The sequence below is a fragment of the Lepidochelys kempii genome, chromosome 27 (assembly GCF_965140265.1).
Source record: "Lepidochelys kempii isolate rLepKem1 chromosome 27, rLepKem1.hap2, whole genome shotgun sequence".
NCBI classification, from domain to species: domain Eukaryota; kingdom Metazoa; phylum Chordata; order Testudines; family Cheloniidae; genus Lepidochelys; species Lepidochelys kempii.
The window spans coordinates 19,557,940-19,574,377 of record NC_133282.1 but is presented as its reverse complement, the minus strand read 5'-3'; the positions used below and the strand labels follow the sequence as shown (position 1 = coordinate 19,574,377).

The 16,438-nt window shown below is 40.3% G+C and overlaps 1 protein-coding gene across 2 annotated transcripts in view; it reads left to right on the top strand.

Annotated features, from left to right (window-relative positions):
• DUSP3 (dual specificity phosphatase 3) overlaps positions 1 to 16,438 on the top strand; it is a 22,703-nt gene extending 6,265 nt beyond the window's left edge. The window contains exons 2-3 of one of the 2 annotated variants that reach the window (XM_073325904.1): positions 5,133 to 5,359; positions 11,053 to 16,438. In XM_073325904.1, the coding sequence (XP_073182005.1) occupies positions 5,133 to 5,359; positions 11,053 to 11,258 (433 nt within the window). In that variant the 3' untranslated portion in view covers positions 11,259 to 16,438. Of the gene's footprint in view, positions 1 to 5,132; positions 5,365 to 11,052 lie in introns of both variants that reach the window. The other variant, XM_073325905.1, reaches the window with a different exon arrangement.

Genomic DNA, 16,438 nt, shown 5'->3' with positions numbered 1-16,438 from the left:
TATAATATGGAGTCTTGTAACCTGACTTGAACCCAGCAAATTTTGGGTTCAGGTCTGGTTGGGTCTGAAAACAACCCACCACTCACTGGCTTGGGTCAGGTAATCTCTGATGACCTCCTTCTGCCTGCCGGCTCTATGTGGTGGCAGCTGCTTGCCCCACTCCTGCGGGCCACCACCTCTTTGCTGCACTGTGGTGTGAGTGGGCTGACGAGTAGCAGTGTCATTCCCTCTGCAGCACACACAGTCCAGTGCGGCGGCGGTGGCCAGCTGGAGGGGTCACACATCTGCGGCTGTACTGACTTCATGGGCATGAGGTGGCCGGAGACAGATCACAGGCATGGGAGCAGAAAGCCTTTACCAGACCAAGTGGCAGTGGTAATACAGGTTCGGGGGGAAGTGTCGAGCTGGGCTTGGGCTGGGTCTGAAAATGAGATGACTAACTCTCTCGGGCTTGGGTCATGTTTGGATGGGCTGTGGGTCTAGTTGAGTTCAGGTCAGGCTTTAAAATTAGGCCTGAACAGACCTCGCATATAATAGATGAAGGAAATAATTGATGAAAACACAAAGATAAAACAGCGAAGGATAATAACTGAAAAGCATATTCAGACAGTCCTAACCATTCAGAGAGGACCAGTTTCTCAAAACAGAGGTTCAAAACAAAGGGTAAACACTATTGCACAGGTTTCTGACCAGTACAATTATATATTTTTCAGATAATAAGTCAGCAGAATAATTCAAAATACAGCATGAAATCTAAACCAGCTTCTGTGATTACAGAATTTTTCTAGATCATCCTCAGTCTACCGAACAAATTTCAACATTTTCCTCGTGTTAACACTGTTTTGAATTGCATCTCCAGGAGGTACTTCACAGAAAATAATTGTTTCTGACTAGTACCAATGAATCATAAATTCCTATCTGAATAGCATTAAAAAAGAACAGGATATGTTTAAGGCTTTCCCAATGCATGTATTAATGTCTGAGAGCCAGATCTCCTGTATCTTAGGGCTACAGGATATTAATGTGGATGTGATTAGAGCCCTGCATCTGTCCAAACCTGCAAACATGGTCCACGGATGGATATAAAGCAGATATCCGCAGATTTTCAGGGCTCTAGATGTGAGGGTTTTTTTTTAACTTACAGTGAGCTGCAGTCGATAATCTTAATACACATTTCTCAAATGTGTCCAAAGCATTTTAAAGAATAATATGCTCAGAGTCAGGCTGGGAGCAGACACTGATGTTCTGGCATAGAAAAGTAAATGTACAGAACGCTCTTCAGCCTATTGGTTTGTGTGTTTGCATTTCCCCCTCATCTGGCCCTGTGCTGACATGGACCATTTATCTTTTTTTTTTTTTTTTTCCTTTTTTACTGCCGAAATCTGTGTCCTGTGAAAATTGCTGTTCTGTCAAAAAGCAAGCAAATCTTGCATATGTAACAGCATCTCTTCTGCACTGCTGGCAGAGAAACAGTGTTGTATTTCAAACTGTGTTTTGAAAACCTATAAGCACCTCAAGCCACATCTCCAGAATATGTATTTGGTAACAAGATCTTGCTAAGGACGTCTGAGTCTGGTTCATGGTGCCCATCTGAGTAGGGGAATTTTAGAAAGTACTTGTTCCAACTGGAAGTACACTTCAGTTTATCCTGCATTTATTGTATGTAGAAAGTGTATGTATTTGGGCCTGTCATCCCATGGCAATAGGCAGGCTAAGATAAATGAGTTGTTAATGGCTGCCCACTAATTATAGGGCAGAGTTAATCTTTTGTTGGTGTAAAAAGAAAAGGAGGACTTGTGGCACCTTAGAGACTAACCAATTTATTAGAGCATAAGCTTTCGTGAGCTACAGCTCACTTCATCAGATGCAAGTGAGCTGTAGCTCACGAAAGCTTATGCTCTAATAAATTGGTTAGTCTCTAAGGTGCCACAAGTCCTCCTTTTCTTTTTGCGAATACCGACTAACACGGCTGCTACTCTGAAACCTTTTGTTGGTGTGTTGCTCACATGATTAAGCTGTTGGTAGAGGTGGTGAAAAGAAAATTGATGTGTATGAATATCCCAATAAGAATTGAGTTGTGCTGTCACTGGGGATAGTGGTAGGCAGAATGGAGAAATTATTAGTGAATTCTGTCTTGTAGCAAGGCTTGGACTATAACTCTTTATTTGTTGGGTTGGCTGGCTGCATGAGTGATGTTGCATTACAGTCTTACTTAGGACTATTTACCATTAACTGCTGCCATATGTGCCTTTAGGACTTGAATTTTGTGGAAGGTAAAAGTGATCTATGGTAGGAAGAAAGACACACTCAGGTAACAGCTATTGTAATATTACAGGGCTAGAATGGGGAGAGTTCCATATTCAGAGCAGATAAGATTCCATGAGCTTCTTAGGGGAAAAGAAGCTGATCCTGCTTTCCTTTCCCAGAGACCACCTCCTTGCTCTGTTTCTCAGGAGCCAATGTTTGAGGGCAATACAATGAAACTGAAATGTAGGAAGTGGGATTTTCTGGGACTGTTTGAAAATGGATTTATTTATTCTACAATAAGCAGAGGCCAAGCTTTGCTCTGTGCTTCCGCTAAGTGTACTGATAAGAACCTTAGGTATAACTCTCAAACTCATTTACTGTGTAAGGATTAGAGACCAGCCTCTAGTGTTATTGATAACCTAGTCTGTGGTTCTCAGACACAGGAGTTCCTACTGTCCTTAAAGCTCTCTTATTCCTTCAAAACCCAAAGGACTTCCATCAATACAAATGTCAGGTATGAGAAGAAAGGACAAGGCATACACTACAGAATGAACATTTTTTTCTTTTGGTCTTGTTTTTATAGCATTTACTATTTTGTTCCAAGTAGAATTCCCCTGGCATTGAGGCTTATCCCCTGGCACAGCTGTTATCCTGCCAGACAGAAAATTAGCCAACTTTTGTTTGGCTAATAGATGAAAGTCTTTAAAATGATATGGCCCATTGCCATGATTATTGGGTACATATGGCAGAACATGTAGAAAATTTGCTCACACATGAGGATTCATCTGCAATGTGCACTCATTGAAAAAGGGGAACAGTCACAGGGGAAAAGGATAAGGTTTATATGTTCATTATCTAACATTTTATTATGTGGTAACTGTGAGCTAATTTCTGGGGAACCTCAAAATCCAGAGTGTGGGTTCAGTTTGGGTACAGTTTACTAATTCAGATTTTATTTATCTATTTAGATTTCTAATAAAAAGGCGTCCACCTAAAAGCTGTGGGCACCTTGCCAGAACTTAGAAATCCATCCAAAAATATACTGCACATATGTTTATCTAAAGCTCAACCACTATTAAAACCTCTTGTGTCTGCTAAATGAGGCCAGGGCTCTTGAGAGAAGCAGCTTTCCCATGAGATTTGTGCTTCCAGACCCAGCTAGAAACATGGTGAAAGCTGATTTTTCACCATAGTTCAGCTCTTCTGGTTCCAGTCCTGGATGAGACTTCTGAAAAATGAATGTACACAAATGGGGCTGGTGAGTAGGGGAGTTCTCTGAAAGGTTCAGAACCCTGAAAGTTTGGTATGATTTTGTTTCCAAAAGCAGGTGAAGATTTGGGATGGAGGATGTTGGTGGTTTCTGTTTCCCTTTGAACTACTTTGCCTATCCCTAATATAAATTCTAATGCAGAGAGTAGGGCACTGTCATGATAGATTCATGGTCGCTCGTGTTGCTATGCAGATGGGCTTTTGCCATTTGTACCAGCTGGAGTTTTTTTAGGTCATGTGTCTTCATTCCTACATTTAATGCATTGTGATAATCAAGCGTGGAGGGCATGAACACATGTATCATCATGCCCAGGTCTGTACCCGACACGAGGGGTGCAGTCTTCTGGCCAGTTGCAGATGGAAATGTTTTTTTGTTTTGGGGGTTGTTGGGCGGGTTTTTTTTGGCCACCATGGGTTTTTTGGTATCTGATAGAACTGAGGAATCTGAAGGGACCTATAAGCTGTGGACCAACTTTTACAGTGTATGGACAATGAGGCAAATACTTCAAAATGTTTCCATTTTCCTAAAATTATAGCCTCCCTTTTGCTCGGGTTCATCTTTTGCCAGATGCTGATTTCAGCTGAGACTGAGAGCAGGGAGCTGGCTGTATAATCCTGGCACTGCAGCACGTGTTGTCACACCAGCTCTCAGTAGCTTCATATGTATTGAATAATATGGAGCAAAGGATTGAACCTTTTGTGTGTGAACGGGCTAAAAATATGATAAACTTTTGAGACAAAAATCTGTAGGAGACTCGCTGGTGAGTGCAGAGTGTTGAGTAACTATCACCAGATAGAAGAACAGGAGGACTTGTGGCACCTTAGAGACTAACCAATTTATTTGAGCATGAGCTTTCGTGAGCTACAGCTCACTTCCTTGGATGCATGCAGTGGAAGCTCATGCTCAAATAAATGGGTTAGTCTCTAAGGTGCCACAAGTCCTCCTGTTCTTTTTGCGAATACAGACTAACACGGCTGTTACTCTGAAACCTGTCACCAGATAGTAGCAATATCCCTGAGAACTTGTGGAGGATGGGAAGGGGCAATATGGTACCTATCTATAAAATAGGGGAATACGGGCAACCCAGGGAATTACAGACCAGTCAGTTTAACTTCGGTATCTGGAAAGATAATGGAGCAAATAATCAAACAATCAATTTGTAAGCACCTAGAAGATAAAAAGGTGATAAGAGTCCATGTGTTATAAAGAGGGGAGTGATAAATTAATTCTCCTTAACCACTGAGGACAGGACAAGAAGTAATCTTAAATTTAGCAAGGGAAGTTTAGATTAGACATTAGGAAAAACTTCCTAACTGTAAGAGTAGTTAAGCACTGGAACAAATTACAAAGGGAGGTTGTTTAACCTGTTCTTAAAAATTTCCAATGATGGAGATTCCACAAACACCTGTCGGGGATGGTCTAGTTAATACTGAGCCCTGCTTCAGTGCAGGGGACTGAACTAAATGACCCATTCAGTCCTACGTTTCTATGATTCTGTGGACAGCAGGGGGCTTTGTTATAGATTCTGAGGGCACTTGAAAATACTGAGAGTTTGGCCTCTGATTATGTGATTTGCTGAGCCCCAATTGTTTTCTTGATACTTCTTACTTTCCAGGTTCATAGCCAAGAATATCATGAGACTGCAGCGCCTGGGCATCACCCACATCCTGAACGCAGCTGAGGGGAAATCCTTCATGCATGTGAACACTAATGCAGAGTTCTACGAAGGCACAGGCATCACCTACCATGGCATTAAAGCTAATGATACCCAAGAATTTAACCTCAGTCGCTATTTTGAGGAGGCAGCTGACTTTATTGACAGTGCGCTGTCCCAGAAGGATGGTAAGGTATCTCCAAGAGTCTCTCTGCCCTGTTTTCTATTCAGTATGTGAATTTACTGGCCATTTGTTTCATTGTTTAAAATATTCCTTTTTTCTTTCCTCAGTTTTTCAGTAGAACAGAAACCAAAGCATTCAGATTAGGACTTAGACCTCTTGGTGAGGAGTTTCGGGCACTTGAATATACAATGAAGAATTTGCTCTCTATGAACAGAGCCCCGCAATGTATGAAACAATGGAAAACTGCCACAACAGTGGGTGATTTGGGGAGAGTAAAACAGCTAGGGCATCTTAGCAATGAAAGTGTAAAGGAAAATAATATTGGAAATGCTGTGCTAGGAAGAGAGGCTTTAATATTTCCTGAACATATTAGTGGATCAGAATGGAAAATCTGGAAAGTAATGCAGGACCCAAACACTAATTCAAGACAGTAAAAATCATAAATCAGAGTCAGGATGAACATTGCAAAATGCAACACTCAAGTCACAAGCTAATATTAGAGATGCAGATTAAATGCAAATAACACATGCAAGAGTGGATAATTTCTTAGCATAGGGCAGAGGTAGTCAATATGTAGACTGCAGGCCAAATCTTGACCACAAGACGTTTTGGAACGGACTGCAAAATCTTTTTATTTACTTGTTATCATTATTGTTGTTATTTTTATATTCTTTTCTCTGGAGTCTGGACATTGAGTATACCTTGACCAAGAAATTTGGATCTTGACAAAAAATAATTGATTACCCCTGGCTTAAGCCTTAGGCACCTATGTATTTTTGAAAATCCCACTAGGAATCTAAATATCTTTAAATACCTGCCCCCTATTGTTTGTGAATTGTTAAAAACCCACTCTCTCCGTAGTTAGGAGCTCACTTATCTATTTCTAGATCTTTTCTTCTTCCTGGTAGCAGGGGTAGTGGGCATATTATATTTTATATGACTGTGAAGGAATTCTCCCTTTTTTAAAAAGGGTATTTTATTATTGCATCATAAGCTCCCATGCATCTGAACATGGCCTTTTCCTTATCCAATATCCTGACAGTGGGCATAAGTTTTCACACTCTTTAAACAAATACAGCTAAAGTCAGTTAAATTATGATCCACAGATTTCATCCACCAATCCATTCTGAGCAGCTGTTTCCTCTGTCAGCAGCTCTATTTGCAGAAGGCTCAGAGGGAATATCCTTGTTTTTCACCCCTCTGTTCTTTCCAGAAGCAAGGAATTCTAGGAATAAGATAATATCCCAAGCCCAGTGTATCAGCCCCCACCCCCTTTAGCCTCAGGAACTTGTTATGCCATATGTTCACTCTTCTGTCCTGGACTGAGGGGTTTAAAATATGTTTTCACAAACCTTTCTTTGACCATGCACTGTATGATTGTTGCTTTGAAACAGAGCTTTATAAACACCGTCAGAGTATGGACAACCTCTTGAAAGAGTGTTTTGGGGGCAGCTCCTCTCCCATTCACATCATACAAAGCATCTCCTCTCCCATTTGTGGTCACATAACATCCCATGTGGCAGCAACAGCAGTTTCCTACATTGAATAGTGATATTAGGAAGGTATTCCATTTATTTTGCTGACTTCTGTGCAATAAAAGTTGTTGTTTTTTGAAAAAAGTTAATTCTGCTGTCTTCAGTGCTTTTCATTTAATCTCTTTCCCCCCTGCAAATTATGTTCTGTTTCCCGCAGCTGGAAATGAGGAGTCATACCAGTATTTTCCCAATTGGTTCCTTTCTCACAGATTAATTAACACTTTTCTACATTTACTATCTGCACCCCAGTCACCAAAAACAGGCAGACTTTTTAGGATTTGATTCATTGTTCCTCTGTTGTTTACTTGGTCATCTTTAGATGTAGCATGAATGCTCAGAAAGTAGGACAGAAGATAAGGACCAAAAACTCCAGCGCGAAGGCAGCAGGTTTTATGCATATTAGGGGAATCGCTGACATTTTTAGATATTTTAACACAACTGACTCAGTGCTGCTTCTTTTTCCTCTAGGGTCTCCTGTACATGCCCTTAGAATGCCCTGCTCATTGCTTTACTCATCATGGGGCCAGATGTGAAGTGAGATGTATCAATTTACTCTTTTATTCTTAGTGGGCTAAATTTGGAGATGGCATGTAGGATTGGGTGTAAATTACACAGTCTAAGATTCTGTAATATACACATGAGGGCGTGGTACAGAAGAAGGTATAAATTACACCAATTGAGATGGCCTCTAGACAGACATGAATTTGGCCTATCTGTACAATTTCCTCATCAGGAGAAGATTATAGACTTTACCAAGGCCCCAGTGCTTGTACAGAGGGCAGGGTTAATCTACTCTAGAGTTGAATGTGACAGTCCTTAGTATGAGTGAAATTGTAAGGGCATTAATTAATGTTTGTTCAGTGCTTTGAAGGTATAAAGCAAGTTGAGTGCTGAGTAATCCAAAAGAGTCTGCAGAAGGTATTGTAGTAACGCCAGAGGGTTTCTGAGCAAGAAGAAATGGTAACTGGGAATTGGTGTAGCAGCTTCTCAGATTAAACACTTCTTTGGGACTTTATTAAAGAGAGAGGGAAAGGGTGACACTTTTCCGTGCTGGTTCCAAACACTGTCACTGGTCAGAGGATCAGAACATAGATAAAAGATGTCTGGTTTGAATAAACAGACTGCTGCTTGGTTAAAAGAAACAATCCCTGAGTCATGAGATTTTTAGCTCTGAGAACTCTCACTTCAGATGGATTATCTGGTTATGGTATGTGCCCCCTGGAATTTCTGCTGCACCAAATTATCTTAAACATTTTCAAATGGAAGTTCTGGTATAATATTAGATACCTTGCTGCTCCCCAGAGTCCCAGGAAAACTTGAGATAAGCTTAGCGATGCTGCAAAGCAAAAGCTTGTAACATGGGCCTCCTCTATACTGAAAGCTTGGAAGTACAGAGTGCAGTAGGTCAGCTTGTGCTTCTCATCAACTCATTATTTCTGCTTACTTCATATTTCTTCACATGCTCCCAATGACTTTCTCAGCCCACATCTGAACAGCTGAAGAGTCTTTTGCAGAGGGGGAGAGAGAACTCTTTCTAGGGAGTCCAGGGGGATCTGCCTTTGGCATATTTTTATTTTTTGGTAGGGGGTTAAGGGATTGACAGTTTACAGTTTGATCAATCTGATGAATTCCAAAAGCAAGAATTTACCTCTTCCTAGTAGCTTTGTGAGCCAGAGAAACAGGCCTGCACCAGCAAGGAGAGTTTAGCAGGTTCAGGCAATTGGGGTGAACTGTAACAGAGGCACGGAAGTCCTGCTGCACCTGGTCAATTTGGATAGTGCTCACAGAAATGTGAATACCAGTGACAAAATGACTCTGAATGTTCAGTCATTTGTCAGTGCCTTTGTTAATTCTGATGGGGCTCCTTAAGTCTCAGGTGCTGTTAAGCAACTTCTGACCTACCAGTCTAGTTATTATCCAAAAACTAATAGATTTTTAACTAGGTTAAAGGTCCATTCCAGTTATTAAATGAATCCATTATTAAAATTATTTGTATTGTATGGTAGGGCAGGGAGTTAATTGGCTTCACCCCCCTTTCTTTTTCAGACAAGTCACTATCCACACCACAGATCTTACACCTGTGTCCCTGTTCCCTTCCTGCCCTTAGCCAAAGATGATTCCAATTTCCCCACCCCCATTCCCTGTTCCCATTTTCCCCACACACACACCCACCCACTTCCTGATTGACTGCAGACTATATAGTAAAACTTAAGTTCTGCTTAGCTATACCTTAACCAATCATTTTCCTGAAATTTAACTAACCAATCCTAACATAGTGTAACATGATTATTTAACCAATTCTATCCCACCACCTTAATTAGTTTACACCCAGAAAAATTAATTATACAGCAGACAGAAACAATCACAGAACCAGACAGAGATTATACAGACAAGCAATAGCAAAGTGGGAACTATAATGACAAAACAATACAGAAGTGAGGATTTCACATCCCAGCTATTGATAAGTGAGTTCTTGCCAGACAGGATGCTATCAAACTAAGTTTCCTTTTACATTTTCTAGGCACTTCCCTTTCTCTGGAGGTGATAGTCACTATCAGAACAGGATTGTAGTCTCTAAGGTGCCACAAGTACTCCTTTTCTTTTTGCGAATACAGACTAACACGGCTGCTACTCTGAAACCTATCCTCTCTTTGGTTCCTGGAGGGATAGTGATAACTTTTCTCCAATACTGCAATGATGAGCAACGATGGAAAGGGAAGTGGCACCGAGTTCCAATAATAAATATTATAGACATAAAGGAGAGTGGTTAGGAGATCAGCCTTTAAATTAACACAAAGGTTGCAATGCTGATGTTCCTAAAAAATTCCCTCAAGGATCTCAATAGCCCAAGGCAAATATGCTAAGAGCCTTTTCTCTGCTGCAGTTCAAAGTAAACTGGCTTTCATGCATCCGATGAAGTGAGTTGTAGCTCACAAAAGCTTATGCTCAAATAAATTTCTTGGTCTCTAAAGTGCCACAAGTCCTCCTTTTCTTTATGAGAGAAATGTGTGATTCCTCTGTCCTCTTGCTTCTGCAATGGGTTTGTTTGGGTCAGCATCTCCCATCTCCCCTGTGTTTAGGGAGAGGGTCTGTCTTTAGAAACATGGGCCAGTGAGAAGCCACCTGAGAGCAAACCAGCTTGGGCCAGATTTCAAACAGGGAGAAGGGAGGTGATATTTTATTTAATTTCTTTTTGGTTATTTATCTACAGCACATTCCCCACAAATAGCTGGAGTAATAGCATTCAGAATCCTGTATCAGTCAGCTGGCTGCATTCTGTGTGCTCTTGGTGCAGGTATGTTTTGTAACTGGGTTCTGCTGGCTATTGGTGCTGCATAGTCAGCACCTTCATTTGTATCCTGTAAGCTGAACAGGCAGCTTCTCTAAAATGAGAGTGCTTTCATGCTCATAGAAAAGGAGGACTTGTGGCACCTTAGAGACTAACCAATTTATTTGAGCATAAGCTTTCGTGAGCTACAGCTCACTTCATTGGATGCATGAAATAAATGTGTTAGTCTCTAAGGTGCCACAAGTCCTCCTTTTCTTTTTGCGGATACAGACTAATGGGGCTGCTACTCTGATACATGCTAATGTGACTTCAGAAGCAGAGATGTGGCAGTAGCAGGGGAAGGTGTAACTGAGGTAGAGACATAGGAAGTGCTAGGATTGCAGCATAAAGGATGTGTATCTTGTTTTGTGAAATGTTATATCCAAACAACAACTAAGTCTCTGTTTATACCATGCATCTGCAGCCTTGCATACTTTTAATTCTGTGTTTTTAATTTCTCTACCACATTGGTTCTTCTGCAGAAGATGAAGTTAGGGAGTCCTGCAGGCTGCTACCCTTATTCTAGACTGAAAGATTGCAGGAACTTAGCAAATGGAAGGAGTCCAATTCCTCTCTCTTTGGAAACAAATATGGTATTTTCTGCTTTAATTTGTACAGGTGTTTATAATGTGTAATTGTTTTGCAGTCTGCTGGATGGTAACGTGGCTGCTAACAGAGACACAGTACCTGTCTTCTAGCTGAGACCATTCAAAATTCAGTCATTGGGTTGCTGAAGGACCAGTGTTACTCTGTTCATTCATCTTTCCATCAAAGGTGTTTCTGTAGTGCTTCCGAGTTATAATTTGTTGTTTTCTGTATGTTCTCCCTGTACAGGCCGGGTATTTGTGCATTGCCGTGAAGGCTACAGCCGCTCCCCGACACTGGTCATTGCTTATCTGATGCTTCGCCAGAACATGGAGGTCAAGTCCGCTGTGAGCGCTGTCCGGCAGAAGCGGGAGATTGGGCCCAATGATGGCTTCCTGAAACAGCTCTGCCAGCTCAATGAGAGATTAGTGAAGGAGGGCAAACTGAAGCCCTAAACTGAGGAGCTGCATTTTCTCAGAAGGGCTCTCCGAACTGTCAAAGGGTGCACGTTAGGTGCTTTAGATACCCAAAATCAAACGGCTAGGCTAGGTCATGTGGTGTGAGGGAGGCAGAGTCCCTTCTCCTTGTCTAGTGAAAGTATCTCCCACATGTCTGGGTCTGTCCTTTAAAATAGCACAAAGCTCCATCACTCCTAGGAGTTGTTGCACTAAAGAAAGCTCTTTAGAGGGATAACTCCAACAATGTATCAGCTGTCATCACATGTGTTTGTTTCAGAGCCCACTGGAGGTCCCATGACATAATGTGCTTCGCATTGACTTTGGATGTCATTTATTTAAGCTTCATGTTCTTGAATCCCATCCATGCAGCTCAGCCACATGGGTGCCCAAGAGCAGAAACGCACCTCCCTTCACTTGCTTTTAATTGAAGTACTGTATTTTTAAAAGTGTATTTCACACACTCACAGGTGCCTAAAGTCTGCACTCTCCCCTATTAGTGTGTATAGCTTTGTGTGTGGTATGGATATATACAATACAGTATACATACAGGGCTTGAGTGTGGCAGTAAAGCCATCCAGAGTCTGATGTTAATACAAGTACCCTTGTAAATAGAGTTTGTATATCTGTTATTTGTGTTTATTATTAAGTAAAAACAAAAATGCTGTATTTTTTCATCTTAAAATTCAGAAGGAAAAGTAAAATATAGAGAGCCAGTATCAAAGGACAGAATTGAAAGTGAGGAGCAGAGAATGGGAGTGCTTAGGTATATTGATACTTGGTGTGGTATAAGAACCTGAACAGAAGACACACACAATATGAATTGGCTGCTCATGAGGGATTTAGGTGAATTTCAGGTTCTTTTTTTTTTTTTTTTAACCTCACTATTATTTATATTGCCCCTGGAAAGCTTGAACCTGAAATCTTTCTCCTCACTGAAATGTTTTCCCTTCAAGAAGCACACATGCTGATTGCTTATTGTAAGTTGCCCATTGTAAGGGACAGCACATTCTGGCTTGAAGTAGGATTGCACTGTTTGTGTTTAAACAGAAATGAGCCCTGTTGTCCCTCACATGGGCATGGCAAACATTTACTTCCAAGTGGTTGATATCTTTGGCCTCTCTTAGACACTGCCTCATTGAGTCACTGCAGTATCTGGAGAGGGAACTGCTTCGTTTACCATGTGTATGTTGGCTGAGTGTGCAAACATAACTTTAAAAACTAGCACAGTGCTGTACATGTACTCAGGGCCTCACCGGTGCACCCACAGAGTTGTTGGTAATGCTATCAGAACCCTGCACATACTTGTTCAGTTTTTCTGTGTGGTTTTATGTATTAACAGGAAAACCTCTTGTATTATTGATGCACAGAGTGCCCAGCACTAGGTTGTTCTTTTTATGTATTCGATTTTTTTAACCATGTGTTATTTCCTGATCTATTTTTATTTTAATATTTTTACACTGTTTGGTTTCAAGAAAGTTGTGGGTTGGGTCACTTGGCCTATAACTCCACATGTGACTTCTCTAGTCAAAAACAGGGCTTGCTTCAGTTTCTTTGCATAGGATAGGTATAGCCAAACAAGTAGTCCAGCTAGCACCATACTGTGTCTCTGTCAGCAGCTAGTTCCAGATGCTTCCACAGAAAAATGGCCTCATAATGGATGATTATGGAACAATCAGCACATAGGGTAAGTATGTACTGAATTCCATCTACTGAATCCTGTGCATTTAGTGATTCGGCATTTGCGCTGAATTACAACCTTTATAGAATTTTATCATATCTAATGCATTTGGGGATACTTTTCACTATCAATATAAATGTCTGATTTTTTAAAAAACCTTGACTTCCATGTATTGTGGTAGTGAGTTCCACATGTTAATTATGTTTGTGTAAAAGTCTTTCCTGTTGATCAGATTTTTAAATCTATTGCCTTTTAATTTCCTTGGTTGCCCATTTTTCTGGTATTATGAAAGCTGGTGAATAGGAGCACCTACCTTATCTTTTCTACATTACTCATTCTCCATTTTGTATACTACAATCTTGTTTACAGATAAAGCTGTTTTTCTACTTGATGGAATAGAGCTTTTATCTCTTTACCTACATCAGTGTATTGCAAATATGAATCAAAATAATATAGAAAACACACTCTCTCTGTCTCTTTGGCTTTGATTGGTATTTAGAAGCTAGGGCTCCAACCCAATGAGTGATCTAAAAAGAAATTATTATTAGGTATTAGATTTTTTTTATTCCACAGATGCTCCTGGATTGATCTGTTTAGTTAGTGGGAGTGTGATCAGAAACATCCAGGAAGGATCTCAGTATTTTTTGTTGGAATAGTAGAGTCCATCTGCTTTGTGGTGATGATAGGATTTGCACAGCTCTGTATTGTCTTAATGAACCACCTAAAAGCAGGTGGAGAGATTGCTGCTTGCTGTTGGCATATGACTAAAATGAACTGGAAATCAAGAAAGATATGAAAAATATCTCCATATTTTTCTTCTTTTATAGGACCTTTTCAGAGTTCATTTGCAGTGGTGTAATATCACTAATTTCAGTGGCATAACATCTGATTTACCCCAGTGTAAATGAGATCAGAACCAGGTCTTCAGTGTTCAACCTTGGCAGATGTGGTACCTGTTGAGGATGAATGACAGATGCCTGTGGGAAATGAATTAACCCAAAAGCAAGCTCTGAAACATTATATCCTATAGTGAGTTACTGAGTACTTTGATTCATACATAAAACTGATTCCTTGTTTCTTGTTCTGCTCATACTCTTGAAAAGTGTAAAAAGGGTAGCCGTGTTGGTCTGGATCTGTAACAGTGGCAAAGAGTCCTGTGGCACCTTATAGACTAACAGATGTATTGGAGACGTATTCACCCACGAAAGCTTATGCTCCAATACGTCTGTTAGTCTATAAGGTGCCGCAGGACTCTTTGCCACTTGAAAAGTATAGTTAAGAGTATAACTTGTGATGTCACATGTGCTCCTCCAGTCTTTCATCTGTTCTTCCAGTTTAAGCCCTTTAATGTTGCATAGTATTCTGCAGATTGCAGCTGTCTGAGAAGAGCTCTTAGTTCTAAATTTAATTCCATAATCATGTTATGCTTCTTAGTGCATCTCTTTGACTGTAGGTGCCAGATCTTATTAAAAGGGAAAAAATAGAGATTTCCTCCATCATAAGACGAAATTGACAAAGTACCAAAAAAAATACTGTGCCTTTTTACTGAAACTGGAGTGGAGCTGCCAGCTGCTGCTGTGTGTTCCTTACTGGAGTGACCATTGAGAAAGATATTTTTAAGCACAGAAGAGTAGGTAAGTAGTAACATGGTGCAGTACCAGTGATAAAACTCTTTTAGCTGTAACTAAGAATGCCTCTTCTGGATTTGTTGATAAAAGTTTTATCTCTAAATAACAGCACTTTGCTTTTTGTCAGAGTAGATAGAGTTAGAGCTTTGGAGAAGGGAGGATGTCTCTTCAGGATACAAACCTGTCACAGAGCAAGTAAATCTGCCATGCCAGATCCAAAATAACAAGAACAAAAGCAATTGCTTTTTGCTTTGCAGGAATGTTTTGGGTTTGTTTGGTTGTTTACTAAAAAAGCAACTCCAATAAGTACTGAGTCCTCTAAAATATTATCGTTGTTTGCAAAGACTGTTCTCATGCTTTAGACTGAACCAAAAATGTCCTAGCCATTTCACTACTACAGGGGCAGGGTTTATAATTTAGAGAAGAGTATGAGGTGTGGGACTTCAATAGTCAGAAACCTTTTTGTACTTTTTTGTTGTCGTCATCCTTGGGCCATGCAACTAAGACACAGCTGTTTACAACAGAACTGCAACAGTTCTGCATGTTACACTACAGCAACACGTAGTACAGCCAGAAATTAGTTCATGAATGGGTGCCGTTGCAACTGTGTACGGTGAACAAGTGGTTTCCTGTAAATGGCAAACATTTTGCAAAACTAGTTCAGAATTTGAGAGGTAGGCTCTGAATGGAGGACTAGTAGCCAGTAACTACTGTGTTCCAATTCCATTTGGACTCATTGTATGACACTGGGCTGGTCACCTTTCTCCTATAAAATGGAAACAATACTTACCTACCTCACAGGGATGTTGAAGATTAATTAATGGTTAGAAAGTACTTTGAAGATTAAAAGCACTATATAAATGCTGAGTATTATGCAATCTTTGACTTGAAAATCTTCTGTCACATGTATGTTCCTTCTGACAAGAAGGAATCATTACAATAGGTGTGAGAGTGGCAATGCTTTATAGTCATTTAAATATTTACAATGAACTCTCTCTTGGTCAGGGCCAGTTAAAATCCCTGATGCAGGCGTGAGTACAAACAGCAGGAATTTTACTTTCTCCAGTTTCATTAAAATTAGTATTACTAGTTTGACTGCGCTAAAATAATTTTGTTCATGCATCCATGTCATGGGCTCTGCCAATGTGTAAAACTGAAAATAGAACAGACCTAGGTGGTAACTTCCATGCGTTTATTATTGGAAATTGGAAACCTCGTGTTCTGTGATATCCCAACCCTAAACATAAATGGGCAGCTTCTGCCCTACAGTGTTTTCTATGGGAATTTGGAATTGAAAGTCTAAAATGTAACTTTGAAGCTGTTAGTACCACCCACAAACTTCTAAAAAAAAATCCTGATCTATACCTATAGATCTAGCTAAATGGTACTGATCTATACAAACAGAACCTGCACTGGCTTTCTGTTGAATATCTCCGCTCTGTTTCCATCCAGTGGGATTAGCAATTGTACAGGTTTGTCAACGAGCCATTCTTATCTCCTTTCGTGTACACTTTAAGGCTCCTGTACTACTGGAGTTGGAAGACAGCTTTCTGTACAGGGTACTAGAGAGGAAAATGTACAGGGCACAAAGTTATGTAGCGAGCAGGTTCTTTTCCTCTATCTTGGTTGGAGCTCCTGGTGTTCAGTAAGAGGAGTTTTATTCCATTATGTGGGGATCACTCCAATTAGAAAAATCAAATGTACAATGCTGATGTTTTGTGATGTGACAAAATAAATTACCAGAGTTAAATTGTTTGTTCTGTACAGTGTGTTGTGGTGTTTTGCAAAAAAAAAAAAAAAAAAAAACACCAACCCCAAATATGTTTGAGCAATGTGCAATAAAGTCTGTATGGTGCAGTTGGCATGATGAA